This window comes from Haliotis asinina, chromosome 14 (assembly GCF_037392515.1).
Source record: "Haliotis asinina isolate JCU_RB_2024 chromosome 14, JCU_Hal_asi_v2, whole genome shotgun sequence".
Taxonomy (NCBI): domain Eukaryota; kingdom Metazoa; phylum Mollusca; class Gastropoda; order Lepetellida; family Haliotidae; genus Haliotis; species Haliotis asinina.
The window spans coordinates 41,935,928-41,957,309 of record NC_090293.1 but is presented as its reverse complement, the minus strand read 5'-3'; the positions used below and the strand labels follow the sequence as shown (position 1 = coordinate 41,957,309).

At 40.7% G+C, this 21,382-nt stretch overlaps 2 protein-coding genes across 2 annotated transcripts; both read right to left on the bottom strand.

Annotated features, from left to right (window-relative positions):
* Positions 1-15,313: 15,313 nt before the first annotated feature.
* LOC137260797 (mucin-21-like) lies at positions 15,314-17,008 on the bottom strand. Its single transcript, XM_067798362.1, has 2 exons — positions 16,975-17,008; positions 15,314-16,134 (listed from the first exon to the last, which is right to left on the bottom strand). Exons 1-2 carry the CDS (start codon positions 17,006-17,008, stop codon positions 15,314-15,316), a joined length of 855 nt encoding a protein of 284 aa, XP_067654463.1.
* A 2,088-nt stretch (positions 17,009-19,096) lies between these two features.
* On the bottom strand, positions 19,097-21,267 carry LOC137262272 (serine-enriched protein-like). Its single transcript, XM_067800085.1, has 5 exons — positions 21,207-21,267; positions 20,660-20,734; positions 20,107-20,329; positions 19,713-19,963; positions 19,097-19,266 (listed from the first exon to the last, which is right to left on the bottom strand). The coding sequence occupies exons 1-5, from the start codon at positions 21,265-21,267 to the stop codon at positions 19,097-19,099; spliced, it is 780 nt and encodes a 259-aa protein (XP_067656186.1).
* Positions 21,268-21,382: the final 115 nt, after the last annotated feature.

Genomic DNA, 21,382 nt, shown 5'->3' with positions numbered 1-21,382 from the left:
CATAAAAACATGTACTGTCAACAACTGAAGATAGATCACCATACTAAAGACCATGGGGACTTAAAACATATTTGCTTCCTGCATGGAACATAGCTGGATCTACACCCACCTTTCATCTGTTAGAAATTAGACAAATCTAGCAATACATTAAAATGACACATATTTTACGACTGAAAAGAGTGGAGAGATTAAACTGATTTTACACGGTTTTGTTTCTCTCGGGGGGAACAATAATTTTGTGAACAATCCCAGGTACTAATTTAAACTTCCAAACATGAAAGTGGCATCTATTTACAATCAACAATAAAATTATAATCAACACTATGAAAAAAATCCTTCAATGTTTATCCCTTATGATGGAAAAAGCAACACAGTCAAGCAGACAGCATACAGCCACGAACAATCCCAGGTACTAATGTAAACTTTCAAACATAAAGAAAAAACATCTACATGTATATACAATCAAAAATAAAATTACAATCAACATTATGAAAAAGATCCTTCAATATTTATCCCTTATGATGGAAAAAGCATCACAGTCAAGCAGGTCATGCTTGACCACTGATGTTGTGAGCCTCTCACATAATGTCCATACTGAAGTCTATAAGCGTATGACTCTTGAAGATCAGAACTGGTCGTCAATAATCCTGTAAGGGGCAGCGGGATCAGATGGTCAGACTCGCTGTCTTGGTCCTATTCCTGCATCATCGTATCGGAGTTACGCAGACCTGTATCAGTGATATCAATCGCTGGATCATCGTATCGGAGTTACGTAGACCTATATCAGTGATATCAATCGCTGGATCATCGTATCGGAGTTACGTAGACCTATATCAGTGATATCAATCGCTGGATCATCGTATCGGAGTTACGTAGACCTGTATCAGTGATATCAATCGCTGTATCATCGTATCGGAGTTACGTAGACCTGTATCAGTGATATCAATCGCTGGATCATCGTATCGGAGTTACGTAGACCTGTATCAGTGATATCAATCGCTGGATCATCGTATCGGAGTTACGTAGACCTGTATCAGTGATATCAATCGCTGTATCATCGTATCGGAGTTACGTAGACCTGTATCAGTGATATCAATCGCTGGAATGTCTTGTCCAGTCCTGACTGTTTACACCAACACATAGCTGGGACATCTCGAGCGACACACTTGGGCCTTCATACGACTATTCAGCAAACTGTACTCTTCAAATAATGTCATATTCCTTTCAATAGCTTACGGAATCACCCATCCCAAACCCGGTCGTCACAGCTGAAAATGAAAATCAGGACGTGTGTACCAAACCTACCACTTCAACGACATTTCGTCACTCAACTAGAGCTACTCAACTAATCACTCAACGAATCGCTGAACCAACTACCCAGCCAATCACTCAAACGGTCGACAAAAATCATCCACAAGACTACTCGAACACACTTTCAATCACTCAAATACTGTTTCAGCTCACTCATACGAACACACATTCATCCCATATTAAAAAATCAAACGCTCACCCAGCCATTCAACCAGTAAAACAATCGTTCACTCTAACTCTCATTCAGCCATTCAGCGAATTCATTCAACCGTTCAACAAAAGATCAAACATTCAAACATTCATCCAGTCATACTGACGTGACAATTCAGTCACCGTGATGCCTCTTAAAACAAAGACTGTCATTGCATGAGCATTTCGACTCTATTTACCAAGCACTATTGCCTTGATACCGTCCGTTACACGGAGAAATTCGCCTGGCACGTTACAGATGTCTAAAAATACAACAGTAATGAGACCTGCACGTTTCGGTCAGACAGCATGGTCAACGAAACGTCCTGTGGTGTTCACCAGTTCCGGGGAACCAGGGAACATCTGAGAACTCTTGATATGAGCATGACGATTAATTGAGCAAAATTGAATCCACGGTGTTTTTTATACACTTTTGGTCCAAACAAGCAATCTGTCCTATATATGTGTATACACATGCACAATATGTGCTTCAGTTTTCTCAACTGATTTAAAAGTCGACAGTGCTAAAAATAAACCTTTTATGACACGGCAAACTAAAGACTTTCATTACTTACACGATACCAAGTTACTGGCATGGATGACAAAATGATATACTGTTGCAACACCCATGTTGTAACAACAACCAGCTGCTTCTTGGTCGAATTGTGAGCACGTGCCCACCTGTAACATAAAGGTTCCTCCAAGACCTACAAGGAAGACCAAACGACAGGGATGACTGAATCTTAACTCGTCTGGCAAGAGGCAATCCCATGACTGACTGTCCTTGCAGTGGAGAGTGGATGTCATCAACCACAAGTCAAAACCACAGGCGCCCACCGCGGGTCCGAAAAATCGATAAACTAAGTCCCAGCCCCATACTATGTAGCCTGTAAAGTTGCATCACCAAATCATGGTCGAAAACAGGACAATTACGCACTCGTCATTGAATATATCGTGTTTTAAAAGTCTCACGAGTATCAGAATATTCTGTGCTTACTTCCGGTGTGTGGGGGTGGCATGTACACAGGCCTTTCGATGGGATGCACTTGTTGTTTTTTATTAAATCGCCAGAGACCGAGTTGCTGTGGCGGAAGTATACAAAACTAGATCGTCAGCGACAGGCTTTACGACCTCCGGGATTCTGATTGGTTAATAATGCAAACTACAGTTTCACGTGGGTGAAAAAACTGGAGCGTGTTTTGTTCACAAAAGTGTTAGCCAATCAGATTCCCGGACCTAGTTTTGACGACCTAGTTTTGTGTTATATATACACGAAATGACTCCAATGTTTATATTAGTTGTGTGGGTGATGTCGAAAAGTGTTACGACTGTGTGCGTATGACGTGGAACGTGGGGACGAAAAAAAAATAAAAACATGGCCGTTGGACCAGCGCTTCGTTTTTGTTTGTGAAAACACGGGTGTGGGGCAGGGCCCGATGTCTCTGAAGGTTGCTAACGTTTGTAGCGCGAAAATCCTACATGGTGGAGATGCAAAGGTAAATCTTACAGTCAGAAAAGTCGTTCCAAATGTGAAACACCACGTCATTGTATCGTGACCTTGACTGTCCTTGTCGTTTCGGCGTGTCACTAAATCAACAGCCACGTGGATTCGTGATAAAACTGACCAGTTTCAAGAGCTTAACTAATACTTGGGTCCTAGATTGGTTACATTCCTCCGCGGCAAAATGCACCTGTGAATTTAATTTCCTTGGAATTTCTGTAACAGCGATGTAACATCCCATGGTCTCCACAACCCACAGCTCACCCTGTACCGCATGCGTCCTATACAACAATTCTGAGAAACAACTATTCATCATAGTCTTATGAAGATGTCCGACACAATGGCAGTTGAGTATAAACATTATCAGTTGAGGAAGTTCACTGGTCTATCTTCTGAGGATGGCGAAAAGTATCTAAATGACTTTGAAGCTTACGCTACTTTAGCACAACTGCAGGGCCCAGCGAATGATGCTCGGAAAGTTGCAGCATTTCAGCTCCATTTAGACGGTCCTGCTGCCACATGGTTTATGTCCCTATCGCACACACGCAGGGGCAACTGGTACAGTGTTTGCTCTGCTTTTCACACAAGTATATTGACTTTGACATGAATGACAACCCAGCCATCATTGCTAAGGCCGAACGTTTTGCAAACATGAAACTGAAAGAAGGACAGCCTATTGAAGTTTTCCATTCAGAAATTCTGGAAAAGGGAAGGAAATTAAACAAATCTAACAGGGACATCTTGGCCAAGTTTGTGGAGGGCCTACCAGAAAGATTAGCTTTTATGTACGAGCTGGACACCCTATCAGTCACCAGGCAGCTCTCAATTCAGCCAAAATGGGAGAGGTTTACGGTTGTCGTTCTGATTCAACCATCTTTCCTAGCCTGAATAAACATCTGACCAATGCAGGTGATAGCTATCATGCTATGCTTTTCAGCCAACCATACCATATGTTGCTTCAGTTGGAAGATCAGAAATGGATACACTAAGGGGAGAGATACAGAAGCTGTCAGAGACTGTGCATGAACTCCAAGTTAGTACACAATGGCAACCAAACACAGCTCATCACTATCGGCTAAGTCATAGATATCAAGGATCAAGAAGTGGATCAACAAATCAACCACCCAGTGCTGATACTTGTTTCAAGAGTCAAGGAACCGGTCGCACTAAATCACAGTGTAATTCACCAGACAATCTCAGGGGACGCCTGGATCTCTATTGCCAGGTTTGTCATCAAAATGGTCACTCGACAAGGAAGTGCGGACTTGTGACTTTCAAAGACATGGGACAGGGAAACTAGACAGTCCCAAACAAGCAACTCAGGCGCACAGCGTTGGTATTTGCGAAAGCGCCAGTTTTTATCATATTCAATCAGACTCTAATTTGTTTACAAGTGGCAACAATCAGAATTCAGATAATTGTATTGTCCAAGGATCAGCCAACAGCTCAGAAAAAGACAATTGCTATTCTCAGTTAGAGCCATATGAGAATGATGCAGAAGATAATGAATCTCTCCAAAAGACTTTCATGTTTATGCCTGTTCATTTTTCCTCCTTCGAAGTCTCAGCTTTGCTTGACTCCGGAAGTGATATTAACATTGTGTCAAAGGAGTTTTATGATCTCATCCCTGAGTGTGACAAGAAACCAATAATCCCAGTTGGGTTTGAATCAGTAGTTCTTGCCAGCAACCAGATGGTTCAAGTTTTGGGGAAATCTAGACTGAAGATTTCAGCTCCTCATGGCAAACATTTTGTAACAGTTCATGTGTTATTACAGACTTCTCATCCAGTTATATTGGGAACAGGCTATCTCATATCAAAGAGCATTGTACTTGACTTCAGCCAATGCAAAGTGAGGAAATCAAGTGCCAAGATCAGATGTAGGAAGTCATTTCATTTACAGTTCCAGCAAACAAAGAAATTGTGACCTATGGTAGGAAAGGACCTTCTAGTTGCAAAGGCAGTTGTTTTTGTCCACAGAACCGCAAGGTACCTGTGAAGTTGATTAATGTCACAGATAGTGCTATTTCTGTTAGCAAAGGACAGATTCTAGCAATATTTACAGCTTTTGACAGTACATTTGAAATCCAATGCACTGAAGAGGAAAACCCTTCTTGTGCCCATGCTACTTAAAGCAGTCCACCAGAGCAGACACAAACTGAAATGAACGAACGAATACAGTCAAAGGGAAGTTCCTTATCTGAGTTTGATGACTTTATCTCAAATTTTGAGCTGCCAAAGGACCTTTCTGATAAACAGACAAAACAGCTTGCAGAATGCTTACATGATTTCAAGGACATCTTTGTGACACCTAGCAATCCTGCTTTGGGATTGACTCACCTAGTTGAACATAAAATTCACTTAAAACCTGATTATATTTCAAAGCATCAGCGGCCTTACCGCTTACCGCCAGACAAGAGATCTTCCTTTTACCAATCCAATAGTATTAGTAACCATGAGGAACAATTCTAAGAAAGGACTTTTACCAGGTACAAAGGAAGCAAGTTTAGCTATTTTATGGATTTTGCTGTGACTTCCGCTACTTGAATTCTGAGACACGAGATTTCAGGTATTCAATTCCAGATCTTCAAGTACTGACTGAATCATTTATGGAACGAAAACCAGATTTCATAGCTACCCTGGATATGTCATCTGGATTCTTTCAGATGAAGATTTCTCCTGACTCTGAGAAATACACCGCTTTCCATACTTGTTTTGGTAAATATCAGTTCCAAAGGATACCAATGGGACTTTCTACCGCTCCAAACACTTTCCAGTTACTTATGGACAAAGTTTTGAAAGGCTTAACCTTTAAGTCTGTTCTGTGTTATCTTGATGATACTGTTATCTACTCTGATACTTTTGATAGTCATATATCTGATCTGAAAGAAGTCTTCAGCCGTTTGTGATCAGCAGGACTTAAACTTGGACCCAAAAAGTGTGCCCTTGCTTAGTACAAATGTATATACCTAGGTCATGAGATATCCAATGCTGGAATCCGTTCACCCTAGAAAGACTGAAGGCTGTAGAAAACTATCCTGTTTCCAGAAATGCTAGTGAAGTGAGGCGTGCTCTTGGCCTTTTTAATTGGTTCAGGAAATTCATTCCTAAATACAGTATATTGGCTGCTCCACTTACCAAACTCATGAAGAAGAATATTAAGTTTGAATGGACTGCTCTGCATCAAAGAGCCTTTGATGACATGAAGCAATCACTCTTGAAATCACCGGACATTGCCTTTCCAAGGTTTGACTTACCATTTCAACTTGCTGTCGATACCTCTAGCAAGGGTATAGGCTATGTGTTGTATCAAATTCATCCAGCTAATGAATTTCCAAGTGACGCTTCAGCAAAAGAACGAGTTAAAGCAGTGCGTTTTGGCTCTAAAGCTTTGTCCCCATGGCAGAGTGCATATGGGTCCACCAACCTAGAACCTCTTGGACTTGTCACCAACATTCTCGATTGTGCCTTATATCTCAGAGGTAGAAGATATAAGGGTGAATATGATCCTTGTCACTAGAGACAAGGAAAACCCACTAAAACTTTCACCAGGTGATTATGTGTACTTATCCGAAGACCCAGTGGGCTCTGGTAGGAAACTTCAAGATTGGTTTTCTGGACCATATGTGGTTGATAGTATACCAAGTCTACATTTAGTGAACATTCGTGATCCACAGCCAAAGCACAAGCAATCCCTGCTTGTTCACATCAACAGACTTAAGATGGCCTATGTTCGAGCACCTAATCCATCGCCATACTTTCTTGATGGACTAGTCACTAAGGTTTCAACATATATTGACCCAAATCAACTCCAGACCACGGATACGGACACTCAAGTGTGTAGCAGGGACCTTGTTCAGCAGCAGAGGGAAAACAGCCTTGAGCCTGTTCGTCCCATTCGTGTCAGGCGAAACCCGTCAAAATACAGAGACTCGGATCATGTTGACCCTCTAGAAATCAGTGGCTTTAGTACTGTGGACAGTGACAGTAAAGGCTACCATGAAATCAAAAGAGTATTGGGTCAGAGATTAGTAAACAATCAGAAGCAGTATTTAGTGCATTTAGTTGGAGAGCCAGCCAGCCAGTCCATTTGGGTTTCTGGAGCAAGCCTAAGTGCTAAAGCATTAAAGTCCATCACAGAGAAACCACCCCCTATGATATGATGTAACACAACCAGGAAATGAAGCCAGATATTGCTGATATATTCAGTTATATATATTAGCCTAATGTAATATTCTGTACCATGTGTTAACCTGTTTCATTTCTACCGACAGTTAAACAAAATAAGTCCTGTAGTTGTTGCTGTACTGGAAGTTCAATGTCATACTTCAGGTTAACTTTATAACTGTTACTCATGTTTCACTCTCTCTGTTAGTGTCACATCACCATGTTGATGGTTTGCTTACTTATACTGACAGTCCTTAACTTACTTGATCTAAGTAACTCTGAAGGTGTCCTTTGTACATGATAGAAATGTAACCTAGTTCTATGATGAAGTAGCACAGTGATATATTGTTATATAATGATAAGACTGACATAATGTACATATACCTCACTTATCAATTTGAGTTATTGGAACTGTCAAGTTTGCTCTATTTTTTAAGAACCATGCAGTGTCTTTACTGCACATATATGACAAGCTGTGTGTTGTATTACCATCAGCAAATAATATACCCGGTCAGCTCTTATTACTTTCAGCAAGTAATGTTACATTGTAACTATCTGCTGTTACACTCAGTGTGTGTTCCAGGCAGACATTCAGGCATTGGCCTGCTTTTGGATTTTGATTGTCCATTTTTAATGTTTCTCTTGACAGAAAGCACTGTATTTATCATTATCTGATCAACAGATGTCATACTGGTTAGAGTTATTTCATGATTTGTTCGACCCGTGAAGGTCCCGGGGTAGAATAGGCCTTCAGCAACCCATGCTTGCCATAAAAGGCGACTATGCTTGTTGTAAGAGGCGACTAACGGGATCGGGTGGTCAGACTCGCTGACTTGGTTGACGTATGTTATCGGTTCCCAATTGCGCAGATCGATGCTCATGTTGTTGATCACTGGATTGTCTGGTCCAGACTCGATTATTTACAGACCGCCGCCATATAGCTGGAATATTGCTGAGTGAGGCGTAAAACTAAACTCACTTACTCACTCATGATTTGTTCAGCAAAATCAGTGATTCCAATACAAGGATGTCGCTGAGTAGTCTCAAAGACATGGATCGTAATGAGTAGTCTCCCTTGTGTCAGACTGCGTTGTCAATTTGTCTCAGTGGAGTAGTTTCCTTTGTATCAGTGCTTGACCAGCCTGAATGTGTGTGTTGGTCTCTCAACCAATTTACTAGTTTCATATTTGAATAATGAATTTGTGTTGAATTATGAGTCAGTTTACCAGTTTCAGATTTCCTGTTTGTTGCTTTCTAGATTCAACGTTTCGTCACATTACTACATTGTCCCAGCCATGAACAGTGTTAAGGAAACAGCATATCATCAATTTGTAACAAACTTTGGAGTCAAAATTAAATTGTTGCCAATTTTCTTTCAGCGGCCCCCATGTTATATATACACGAAATGACTCCAATGGTTACATTAGTTGTGTGTATGACGTCAAAAAAGTGTGACGTCACAATTTTGTGTGCATGACGTGGAACGTGGAAACGAAAAAAAATTAAAAGATGGCAAGTGGACCAGCGCTTCGTTTTTGCTTGTGAAAACACCGGTGTGCGGCAGGGTCCGATGTCTTTGAAAGTTGCTAACGTTTGTAAGCTGTTTTTTTGTTTTTTTGTATACTTCCGGCACAGCAACTCGGTGGTCAAAACATTGATTTCAAAACAGGCTTGTTTCCTCTTTACTGGGTTCAGTCCTATTGCGCAGCTTAGTGCGATGACCAGTCCAGAATATTTAGACGAATTCATATAGCTGGATGCCTAAATATTTATCAGTATAATTTGATACGTCTAAGCACTTGTAAACTGCAATCCTACGCTCCTTCTAATCCTTGCAAACACGTTGTACAGCGTGCTATGTCGTGCAGTGAGCTCTGTCGTACAGTGAGCTCTAACAAACGGAAACCTGTAAATCGCGGAAATCTCAAAACGAGGCTCTGCCGCTGGAAAACTTTGGCGGTCTGGTACGGAACTGATATTATATCAGTCTCATTGTGCTTTACTGAGCTACACTGAATAAGCGATAAAACACATAACAGGTGTAACCAGTGAACCAGATGCATTGTGAATCATTTTACGACGTCATCAAACAGGGACAGACTGTGATTTCTTAGTTAAGGTCTGCTGCGTAAACTTCGACATGAAATATGCAATTACGGTATTATTAAGTTTAAACTTAAAATCCATTTGTAAATACCATTTTTTTCTGAAACAAGGAATTGGAATTCAGTGTAACCAGAGTTGTTTGTGATGTCTATTTTCACTTTCACACGCGAAAATTCGGATCGGCGGAATGGTAAGTCATTGTCGGAATAGCTTAATGAGACTCATGTTTTGATATGTACCATGGATCAGAAGGTTGACAGCTGCTGGTATCATCCCTTCCTCACACGCAAGCAAATACATGAACGTCTGGCGTGATGCGGGATCCGAGAAAACCGCAGCTTGAGGACATAGCGTTGGATTTACTGGTCTGAAAGCCTCTATCTTCTACACGTGAACTACGACATTGTGTACAAAACATGTTAGGGCTGCAGTCGCAACACGGCATCTGACCAGGAACCATGAAGCTGAACCTTCTGGTGATGGCTCAGTGATAGTGTGGGGATGCAAGTTGGATCTCATGACAGTACTGACCTGGGACCCTCAATGAACAACGTCATTAACAGGAAGTACTGGATATCTCCGTCGTACCACATTTTGATAACCATTGCCAGTCCTCCGATGTTCAGAAACAACGCTAGACCTTGAATTTCCTTGCCTAGATCGCCAATTTGCAGAAATAAATATCTAAATTATGACATAATATTTGAGAACTGAGTGACAGACTGATGGACGGATAGACAGACAGACATTTATTCATTATCGTGAGACTACATGTCCATACTACATACAATATAACTACTGACAACAATTTCTTACATGCTTTGTACACAAGCAATCTCCACAAGGAGGGTCATTTTTATAGCAGTGGTGTTATTATTACTTTAATGGACACACACATGACAGTTACCGTTTGGATAGCGGAATGTTCTTAGCATATACATCAACAATTTGCGAAAGTATGAAGTACTTATTAAAGTGTAAAGCACAGTATAACTGATGAAATTAGAAGTATAGTATAACTGATTAAAACATAAAGTATAACTGGTGAAAGTGTAAAGTATAGTACACCTGATTAAAGTATAACGTATAGCATAACTAATTAAAGTATAAAGTACGGTGCATGTATAACTGATTAAAGTACAAAGTATAGTATAAGTGATTAAAGTATAAAGTATAATATAACTGATTAAAGTGTAAAGTATAGTATAACTGATCAAAGTGTAAAGTATAGTACACCTGATTAAACTATATAGTGTAGTATAACTGATTAAAGCATAAAGCATTGTATAACTGATTAAAGTGTAAGGTATAGTATAGCTGGTTAAAGTATAAAGTATGGTATAACTGATTTCCTGGCTACAATGGTGTTTACCTTAACATGCTGCACATCACATTCGTCTATTGTTGTACATGCCAGTTTCTATCATGAAATATTTACTGGTTTCATTTATGGACATTCGCTCTACGTAAACATGTGCAAACATTACACATGTGTATATGCCCTATTTTAACGTAATTCTCTTTATTGTAAAAACAGCTCTGTGGCCTCATGTACATACTATCACTAAACGTTGTAAAAGGAACTGTCTCTTCCTGTAAATTCTATGTATACCTTTGTAACTATTTACTCAATCTGTTATTTGAGTGATGAAGGGGCAAGTGTTACTCCAGAAACGTCATGTGTAAATAATAAAGTTGCATATCCTTATCATGTGTATTTTATTAATATGTGAAGTCCACAGACATCTTGTTAGTACGTATCCGTGAAGATCCGGGTTATAATTCATCTTCAGTAACCCAGGCTAATCGTAAGAGGGATCGGCTGACTTGGTTCACACATGCCGTCGGTTCCCATATACGTAAACCGATGCTCATGCTTTTGTTCACTGGATTGTCTGGTCCAGACACGATTATTACAGACCGCCATCATATAACTAGAATATTGCTGAGAGCGGAGGACAACTAAACTCACGCACGCCTTTTGTTCAGCCATAGTTTAAAGAGGCGTACGTAAAATGCAACCAAACACACTGAAACAGATTGGCACTGAGGGTTGAGTGGGTGATTGAAATCGGTTTTACGTCTCTTTAGCAATGTACCAGCAATGTCACGACGGGGGGACACCAGAAACAGCTTCTCATTGTACGCATGTTGGGAATCGAACCCGGGTCTTTGGTGTGACGAGCAAACGCTTTAACCACAAGCTATTCACCACCTTCGCTCCGAGGGTTGTCCTAAGTGCATTGTGCTGTGTAGTGGAAATACTGGCTTGAAAGAGTTGGGCTGGTCGAAAATGTCATGTATCAGTTGTGCATTGTTCGTGTGGTGAACTGGGAGGCCAGGGGTGTGTTCTGTGTGGGCTAGAGTGTAAGTACTGTCATTAGAAGTAGATCTGTAGTAATGAGGCACCAACGACCAGAATGGTAAAATGCCTACTACAAATATCGTGACAATATTTGAACTGCAGTCAAATCTCGTGTTTTGTACGAGAATTACCTTTGTTGTAAGAAAGGAGTTTTTTATCGTTCAGAATTTTCTGTTTGGGTGAGTCAGTCGCTAGAAACCTGAATTCGAGCACCTTCCGTCCTGGCTTGTGTCAAATATGCTTGCCCATTTGTTTTGGAGTAGCCAAATAATTGCTAGCTTCCAAAACTATTCTCTTGTTTAAAGACATTCCATGGTGACAAAATACTGGACAATTTCTAATGCATATAAATATACTGAACAACAAAAGAAACGCAGCTATGGCTTTTTGTCACGTCTTTAAACATAAATATGAACGCTTATTTGTATGAGATTTCAATTTCTCGCACGTTTCTTTTGCAGTTCAGTATATTAATTGTTGCTCCCCACACTTGACACTTCGTGTTACGACTTCTCATTGCAGACATTGTGTTTCCATGCTTAGTGTAGTGAAATGTCACTGAGCCTTTATTGTCACTTACTCATTTCAGGATTTAACACTGTGCAAACCGATTTCACCCCAACCTATCCTCGGTGCCTCAGTTTTGGAAGTGACAACATAACAGGACTGCAGGGTGCATGATCACGCAGGCACACAGTTTGCTTTAGAATGGAAAGGAAGCCAGGCCGATGAACAGCATTGTCCTTTATGTTCCGAGGGTACGCAGGTGTGGTTTTATATCACTTTCAGAAATATTCAGCATTTATCTACTACAGTAAGCCTTTAGCTGTTCAGAGACCTTTCAGAGATTTTTTTTTTCAAGTCGGCGATAGTGTTTTATGTCTAGACAATACCAAATTTGTCCTTCACAGACGTTTTCAATTGGTCAAAGGGGCGGTTGGGTAGCCAAGCGGTTAAAGCCTTCGCTCGTCACGCCGAAGGTCCAGGTTCCATTCCTCAGAGGGATACAAAGTGTGAAGCCCATTTCTGGTGTCCCCCGCAGTGATGTTGCTGGAATATTGCTAAAACATGATATATTCATGGTAAAACATCACATGATCTCCCATCCCAAACTTGCCACTACGAGGGTATCAAATTCAGCCGGTAACAATTCTTTACGCTTATTCATTATACGAAAAGCTCGTATCGGCTTCAATTCATGCACGTGACACGGTATTGGTGAGGACTTGGGAGTCTTTATTCCATTACTAATGCTGCAAACAGAGTGAAGTGGCGAAACACTATATCTGTGACGCCATTACATGCAACAGTGCAGTTATTTCTCTAATTTGTTATATTATATAATCCTATAAACATGAAAAACACGAATTAATGGTGTCCAAACATCACACATGCAAACTCGTGCGAAATTACATTATGTCGATCGTTTAAAATCATACGTGAAGTGCAACATTTTGCTTGTTCATGAAATAATGGAGGTCAGATAAACATCCTCGTAACGTTCAGGCTATGATAGTACCATGGGCGAACTGGTCCCGTCAGTCTTCCCGTGAGGTGGGCTCACAGTTTACTTTTACAGCCAATATAGGAGCGTCGTCACGTACACGAGAACCGACACAGCGATCTTGGGCGATCCGTTTTCTAGGAAAAATAAAAATGTGTTAAGGAATTTTAAAATATGCATGTACATGTGAAGGGAGTTGTCCACATGCATGACCGTGAATACAACTAAACATGACACCCTGGACGTTAAGGTGAGTGAGTTGGGTTGAGAGGGTGAGTTGGGTTGAGAGGGTGAGTTGGGTTCAGCTCTGCTTGGAACAGCGTCTCAGTTTTATCATGTCATGGGATCTCACCTTAACATTTACAGGAACGGGTGAAATGCTTAGAGTAAGTTAAAGTCGGTCGTGATCTAGTGAGTTAGCTACTTAGAACAAATCATCACTTTTATCATGTCGTTACAGCTTCCAGTGACAGCATTGCGGTGTAGCTTGTAGATAGACAGACAGCATTTGAAGAGTTTCTGGTCGTCACAGGATGCTTTAGTGGTGAAGGGACTAGCAGTTTTGACAGAATTAGGTGAAAACGTGGGACACGATCATTTTCAATAGCCTTTGCTCAAAGTGGAATCCATTATGTGATTTTGACAACAGCAAATGTCACTATGTTCCAGGTTTTCGTGGAAAGATGAACGAAGCCTGCTCTACCTGTAGAGCTTACATTAAACAAACACACCAAGCACGTCAGTTCTTCACAAATGGAGAAAACATTTCTGACAGGTCACAAGAAAAAACTGCCCAGGACATGATTTCTGTAGAGGGATTAACCCTAGACAGATTGTCTACTTACCTACCATCATCCTCGATATCTCCGTGGTATACGTTCCGATGAGTCTCCACTATATTCATCGGAACATATACCCTAGAGAAATCGAGGATGATCTACAATATAACATTTAGTAAACCTGACTGAGGCCTGGAATACTGTAACACTGATCAAATATTTTGGACAAGATTCGTAGGGCGGTCTTTGAAATCCACGAGCATACTCTGTTACACAATCAGAAAGGTTATGATGACATTCAGTTATCTATATTGGAGCTGCTTGACTAGAGCCCCTAAGTAGGTCACGGCACTAGGCTAGACGTTAGTACTTCCGGTGACAAACAACGTTTCACACCTTTCTTGGTGGTCAGTTGACAGTAAGTGACCGATAATCCTTCCAAGACTAACACAGTTCCGATCTGACCATCCCCAAATAAGCCGTTACACCTGTCAACCTCTTGATAACCAAGCATGGTAGTACACTAAGTCCGGTCTAGTAACGCCACATACTCGCATATCGCAAGCTGGAGCGCGCAGAGGGAGCTAGTCTGTCGTACACACCCTGAAGTATACATATCCGAGAAAGCCCATGCAAGTGTAGAAAATGTGGCAAGTCTAGATTTCCATAGCTTCTGAAAATGAAGAAAGTCTCAGGGCTCCATTTCATTATATTATATTTTTTCACTATGAACGTTTTTTCAGTAAAATATGTTCATTTCAGAGACTAGCTGTTAGTCTAAGAGGGAACCTGCTTAATATGGGGAGTAGCGCATCGCCTCCGTATAATGACTGACTGTACGTCCTACCCGTACCAAACTGTCTTTGGGGAACTGTATTTCTCACTGTAAGATACGGATGTGCTAGGCGGGCTGAAGGCTTCTGAATATTTATGCATAGATATTTATTAATGTGACACAGATGAGACAGTTTCACTCGACTATTTCGTATCTCGATAGGGAGGCTCAGTCAGTGGAAAGGACTTGTCTACCGGGTATCGCTATATTGAAGCCAAACGTTTTAGCCTGTGTTTGCATTTGCCTAATCAAGATTCATTCGAGTTATGGTTGTATTGCATGAAGAAACAGATAAGCGAGAAGGGAACACTAAATCTGGATTGGACATGGATGTGGCCAATCTTTCACCTTATGGACAAGGCCCAGCTTTCATGGAACGAATACTCATATGAGTCATTTTTTTTTCAAATCAAACAAACGTGTCATACATAGTTGTTTCCCTACTAGTAGAATCTAGATAATCTATCCTTCTTTTATCAGAAAAGGGATATAAGAAAAGTATGATTTCTCATTACCAAAATGTTTAATATTCATTATTGTTTATACCTGGTTGAACATTAGGAATTGAAAGATTCACCTAGGTACAGGTTGCCATCACTTCTTGTACTGCTAACTGTGCTGTACGCCAGTGTAGTGTTCTCGCTGACCCACGTAGTTTCATCAGTACCCGATGTAGTTGTGTCTCTCTCCGATGTAGTTGTGTCTCTCTCCGATGTAGTTGTGTCTCTCTCTGATGTAGTTGCGTCTCTCTCTGATGTAGTTGTGTCTGTCTCTGATGTAGTTGTGGCTCTCTCTGATGTAGTTGTGTCTCTCTCTGATGTAGTTGTGTCTCTCTCCGATGTAGTTGTGTCTGTCTCTGATGTAGTTGTGTCTCTCTCCGATGTAGTTGTGTCTCTCTCTGATGTAGTTGTGTCTCTCTCCGATGTAGTTGTGTCTGTCTTCGGTGTAGTTCTGTCTCTCTCTGATGTAGTTGTATCTCTCTCCGATGTAGTTGTGGCTCTCTCTGATGTAGTTCTGTCTCTCTCTGATGTAGTTGTATCTCTCTCTGATGTAGTTGTGGCTCTCTCTGATGTAGTTGTGGCTCTCTCTGATGTAGTTGTATCTCTCTCTGATGTAGTTCTATCTCTCTCTGATGTAGTTGTATCTCTCTCTGATGTAGTTGTGTCTCTCTCTGATGTAGTTGTATCTCTCTCTGATGTAGTTGTGTCTCTCTCCGATACAGTTGTGTCTCTCTCCGATGCAGTTGTGTCTCCCTCCAGTCTAGTCGTGTCGGTCCCAAGTGTGGTTGCCTCGGTTCCCGATGTAGTCGTGTCGATGTCAGTTGTACTTGAAGCCCCCGCTGTTGTAATGGTGGCTGCAAGTGTGAACACTGTCACCGCTGTTAGCCAAAAGAAAGAGTTCCTATGTATGACACAAATTGAGGGAACAGCAAATATGAGGATAATACATGTAATGATGTATACCAACACAGTATTCATTGTTCAGTTCATACGTGTAATGTAGTCCAAGGTTAACTTCATTCGTACTTTTCTTATATATACACAGGGGCAATTATCTGAACATCTTACATCTTTTTGTTACTGCCACATTTTCAAAAATAATGTTCACATTTTTAATACATGTATGCCTTATTGTATTCAATAAAGGGAATGCTAGAAATTTAATATATACCGGGTTGATTTAAAACTGATTCGAAAACAAGTCGTGAAACAGTGAAAAGGTGGCCAATCCAGGGGGCAGTCAGTGATCATTGTTCAGTCTGTATTCTGGTATGGAAACAGGTGTGTTGTAAGATATGGGTTAGCAGCTGGCAGAAAATAATCGGAGAGAGGGGACATCCAGTAGGGGGGACATTGTTCTGACATTCAGCATAATGTCCCGTCTCACTCCAACATATGGTCTCCAGTAAAGCGTCGTCTATGTAGATTTCAAGTGAACCGCGTGCCCGTCTAAAACGTTTATCACCTATATATCTTCAGTGTAAATGTTACATGCAAGATAGAATCAGTTGGTCACTGTACATCAGAAACACACAGATGTTGATACAGCGTCGTCAAATCAATGTATACAAACGAAACATAATTTGGAATATACGTATCGTTTTATAACAGATTGCAAATAATTCTAGAAAAGATTGTATACATTTGATGTGATAATAAATCAAATACTATACAGCTGTCAGGGTAATTACTCAGACCCAGACAATACATACACCTACCTAACACACCACACATGAGTATCGGTTCTTTCATGCTTGACACTGAGAGTGGACGGATTTGGTCTTCTTGGCCTTGCATTTAACTTATGCAAACAGCCGTTTGTAGTTTGCATTTTAAACACTAGCCTCGTTTTAAACAACTAAAAGGCGACTGGCGAGATATATATAAGGTGATACGATGCCATACATAAGCCAAGTCAGTGAGTCTGACCCAACCATGTGTTACAACATGCTGTTCTTGAAATCATTATAACCCGGATCTTCGCGAATGGTCACGTGATAATGCATGTGCTTTGATTGAAGTGCAAGTCTGACACGTGGGCACGTGATGTGAAACAGTGAGTGTGTAACACTTCTTTAGTTAGGAATTCAGATGTGTCGGGACAGTGTCAGGAAAACTGGAGTCCGGGGTAAGCCCTGAGTTAGTTGTTCAAAGGGGTGAGGTTGTAGACAGACCTGGTCGTGGAAGGCCATAAAACTCTAAGAAAAGATCGCTTTATTTCATTTAAGAACATTACTTTCACAAATTCGGAACGGCTTCTTCAAATGAGAAGTTCGCACAATCACAGGAATTTCAAATTTCAAAAACACCGACGCTGTTTAGCAGTCTGAAAGAGAGGTGTGTGGCAGCTCACTATGTAATAACAACGCCATAAGTAAGTCCAAAACAGTTTCCCACTTTCAAGATTTTATTACATAACGAGTTAATAAAAACTGGGTTACTCTAGTTGCAACACACTATGCAAAAACGAAGCGCTATGTCATAAATAGTTGCCGCAGAGGTAACCAGCGAAGGACGTCACTTGGTGTGCTCATCACAGACGACATAGTTGAAGAAAGACAATGTGGACTGTGGGATTCACCGTGTTTACAGGTTTTGCAAGCTTCCATTTACAGAAGGCCGAAAACGTTAGTAAACTAGCAGCGATCGGTATCCCAAGGCCTCAGTTCTTGTAAGGGTTGTGGTATTTGCAGGTTGAGGGGCGATATAGCAGATTTTTCAGATGGACTAGAGATATGTTGACGAATTCATTCTAGTTGGCATTCCAGTCGCTAGAATTATGTGCAGATATGTTACACGAGAACCTCTCGAAACCGTAAAAATGGTGCACTTCAGATAAAGTCAATTATTTTATGAGCTCGTTCTGAATAATGTGTTCTGTGTTATGCATGTCAACCGATAGTCTAAATATGGATTTACCACACCACCACAGATACTGACCGGTAGCCATCTACCCTCCTGTTGTACCAGCAATGTCCAAGAGGTGTCATTATTTAGGTCCATTCCTGTTATGGACGAACAATGGCATCATAGCATAATACATGACAACAAATAGCAACACGTACTGGGATCTATCACATGAATCCAACTGTGCTGGTATTATGTCACGGTTCTAATGTTGAAAAGCAAACTAGGGAAGGTAGACAGCTCATTCGATACTTGATATATCAATTTCATGCATGTGAGAAGGAATACTGCGAAGCGGGCATGGCTTGTCGGAACATGACATTTATCTGTTGTGGTAACGACAGAATGTATAGTTACCTCATGGAAAAAATAAAATAAATAGCGACGATGGGTGAAACAGATATTCTAATCTGTTGTGATACAATGGTATTACACATGGTTCTGTTGCATACATTCGGCCATATGGTCCGTGTGTAATCACTAACGAACATATCATGTATGCAGGTAAATCACTTGATACAACATGTCGAAATGTTTGTCAGCTTCAAGCAAATGAGGTTGATTAATTTGAAACATGCCCTGCTTTTTTCTATGTGGTATGACGTAAATACGCAAGTAGTTCGACAGTGGTTTTTGAAAAATCTTCACACCATCACCTTTCCAGTTGACCGTATTTACGTGAGGTATTTGCAAAAAGAACACAAAGTCGTTTGTACATTCATAAATTTATTTCATTTCAGTGGTATGTACAATTTGAGCACTAAGTGGCATCAAGTCACGCGAGGAATAGCACAGGGAGATCTTCTGGATACTATCGCATCTTGGATATCTGTAAAACAACAATACAACGGGTTAGACTGTACAAAATATAGGGAAGACTTGTTTACTAAGATGTCCATTATTCATGTCTCATATCTTCTGACAGCTGCTATTCTATTTACTCACCATCTGAAGGAACAGCTTCACTTGTGGCCGTTTCCTGTACATAGCACCAGAATTGAGAAGTTCGGGAATTATGGCGGCTTCCATACATGCGTCCACGAACTGCCAGCAGGCCTTGCGCAAATCGTCCAGATGGAACTCAGTAGCAGCACATATCAAACCTGGAAGGAAAAATTGTTTATACCATCGATGCGATATTCCAATAAAATTGGGTGCATACATCAACGCCTCCAGCAAGTATACACACGTGTTGACCTATATACCAGGCACGCGACATTCAGTTTAGTTCGTTTTTCAAAAAGAAACAGGAGAAAACTTTCTCAAGAACAAAAACATTGGCATTTAACGGGGATGTCGGTTAAAAAAAATTAAATTTTCTATAAACGTTGTATAAGCTACGGGTACGACGGTCCGATGCTATCTATTGGATGCAATAACGTCTTCAGCATCACTCTCGTGTGTCGCAAATTATGAGCATCAGATTATTTTATTCATGGGAATGGGGAGCGCGTCTTGTAGTTATCTCCATACGTATTGAAAAATAGTCTGGAAATTTCTCATACTGAGGTGACCATATCGGACCGTCACACGGCACTTCTGTACTTACCTATCACTGTGTCCGTCGTCACTGTCACGTGACCTAGGTGAACGAATGAGACAACCCTCCTGAGTACCTCGTGATCGTAGTCGGGGATGGCGATGGTGATGTGGTTGTCTCCCATGCTGCAGGCTTGATTTGCAGGCACGGATTCCGTTTTCTTTGTCTTTTTCTTAAAGAAAGAGAAAAAGCCTTTCTTTTCCTCGCTAGATTTTCCCTTGAGCGTTTTCCTCTTTGATAGGAACATCTGATAGAAGTATCTGCAATGAAATACGGTTAGATAAGAAAAGTGACAATATTGATATCATACCCTTCAATTTCAATATTACCTATGTAATGATGACCATGTACTCTCAAATTAACCCATTAACTGTAAATGATATCTTGGCAAGTTGAGATTCACCTTGATCTTGAACCCATGACTGCCTGAAGTCCATAAACGGGTTCCTTCTTTTTGCCTGCAAGGAATGTGACGTCACACATTTCCTGCACACAGAGGATGTACTCGAGTGTGTGGATTAGTGGTTTAGTGCTCTCAAACACCACACCGTCTTCACCGTCGTCGACGTCGCTCAGATCAAGCGGACTGCTAGCTCGGGAACTATAACCAGATGTAGCTGATGACCCTGAAACATAATTATAAAGGACATGTCAAGAACGTATTCACTTAAAGCACATGAAGCAAAGGGGCAAATTTGATCCATTGTTGGGTGGTGGTGTAGTCCAGTGGTTTAAGCGTTCGCTTGTCACACCGAAGACCCGGGTTCGATTCTGTACATGGGTACAATGTGTAAAGCCCATTTCTTGTGTCCCTCGCCGTGGTATTCTGTAATATTACCAAAATGCGACGTAAAAATCTACTCGCTCATTCAGTCACTCATTCTTAAGTACAGATGAATCACGTTGCCAAAATTAAAACATTATATATTGATTCAAGGTATCAGTGATCAGCTTACCGTCAGACTCTGATTCATCGGTGGAGGAGTAAGCGTCGTTCACTCTGTAGGTAATGCAGCGGCGGTTCCGGGAATCTGAGACAGGAAACAAGATATTAGATATAAGACATAATCGAGTCTTAACGTACCACCACACGAGTTCGAATCTGTTTGGACAATAATTTTGAATTTAAGTATCTAGACTTTTTATTTTAGCATATACTTTAAATCCGAACGAGAAATATTTCAGAATACTCTACCGCTATATTCACGACAAGTGTATTTCATGTAAGGAGTGTAGCTATATTAAGTCTTGGTTTGTATTTTCAAAACCTATTGTCAAAACAGTGATTGTACTCTATGTCAACTGTTTTCTGTAGAAATTTTATGAACTGTATATAATAACAAGTATACGATCATGTTGAGACACATTCTTCTCAGAACCATACCGTGCACCACATTTTACGTTAATGGTATTGCATTAAATATTTTTCGTTACTGACTTCAAAACTGTGTTTTTCAAATTCAGCTCGAATCTCATTCAAATAAAGATAAATAAATAACTTACCTCGTGATTCCAAACTATCCAAGGAAAGCACACTCTCGTACTGGGCGTTGTTCGAATTCATACTGAAGGCTTCGACTTTCAGAGTCAACGAAGAGATCAGTCAGAAACGTCTACTAGTGTGATGTCAGTGGAGATATGGCCTCCCAGTCTGAATACAGCATATTTATTACCTCGAC

Bases quoted from the DNA above. Each gene is read 5' to 3' on its own strand.
- LOC137260797 (XM_067798362.1), bottom strand. From the start codon at position 17,008: ATGAAAGAACCGATACTCATGTGTGGTGTGTTAG. The intron at 16,135-16,974 runs GTAGGTGTATGT...TTTGGCTAACAG, and splicing joins ACTCATGTGTGGTGTGTTAG to CGGTGACAGTGTTCACACTT.
- LOC137262272 (XM_067800085.1), bottom strand. From the start codon at position 21,267: ATGAATTCGAACAACGCCCAGTACGAGAGTGTGCTTTCCTTGGATAGT. The intron at 20,735-21,206 runs GTAAGTTATTTA...TTCCTGTCTCAG, and splicing joins GGATAGTTTGGAATCACGAG to ATTCCCGGAACCGCCGCTGC. The intron at 19,267-19,712 runs GTAAGTACAGAA...TTTTCCTTCCAG, and splicing joins GACGACGGACACAGTGATAG to GTTTGATATGTGCTGCTACT.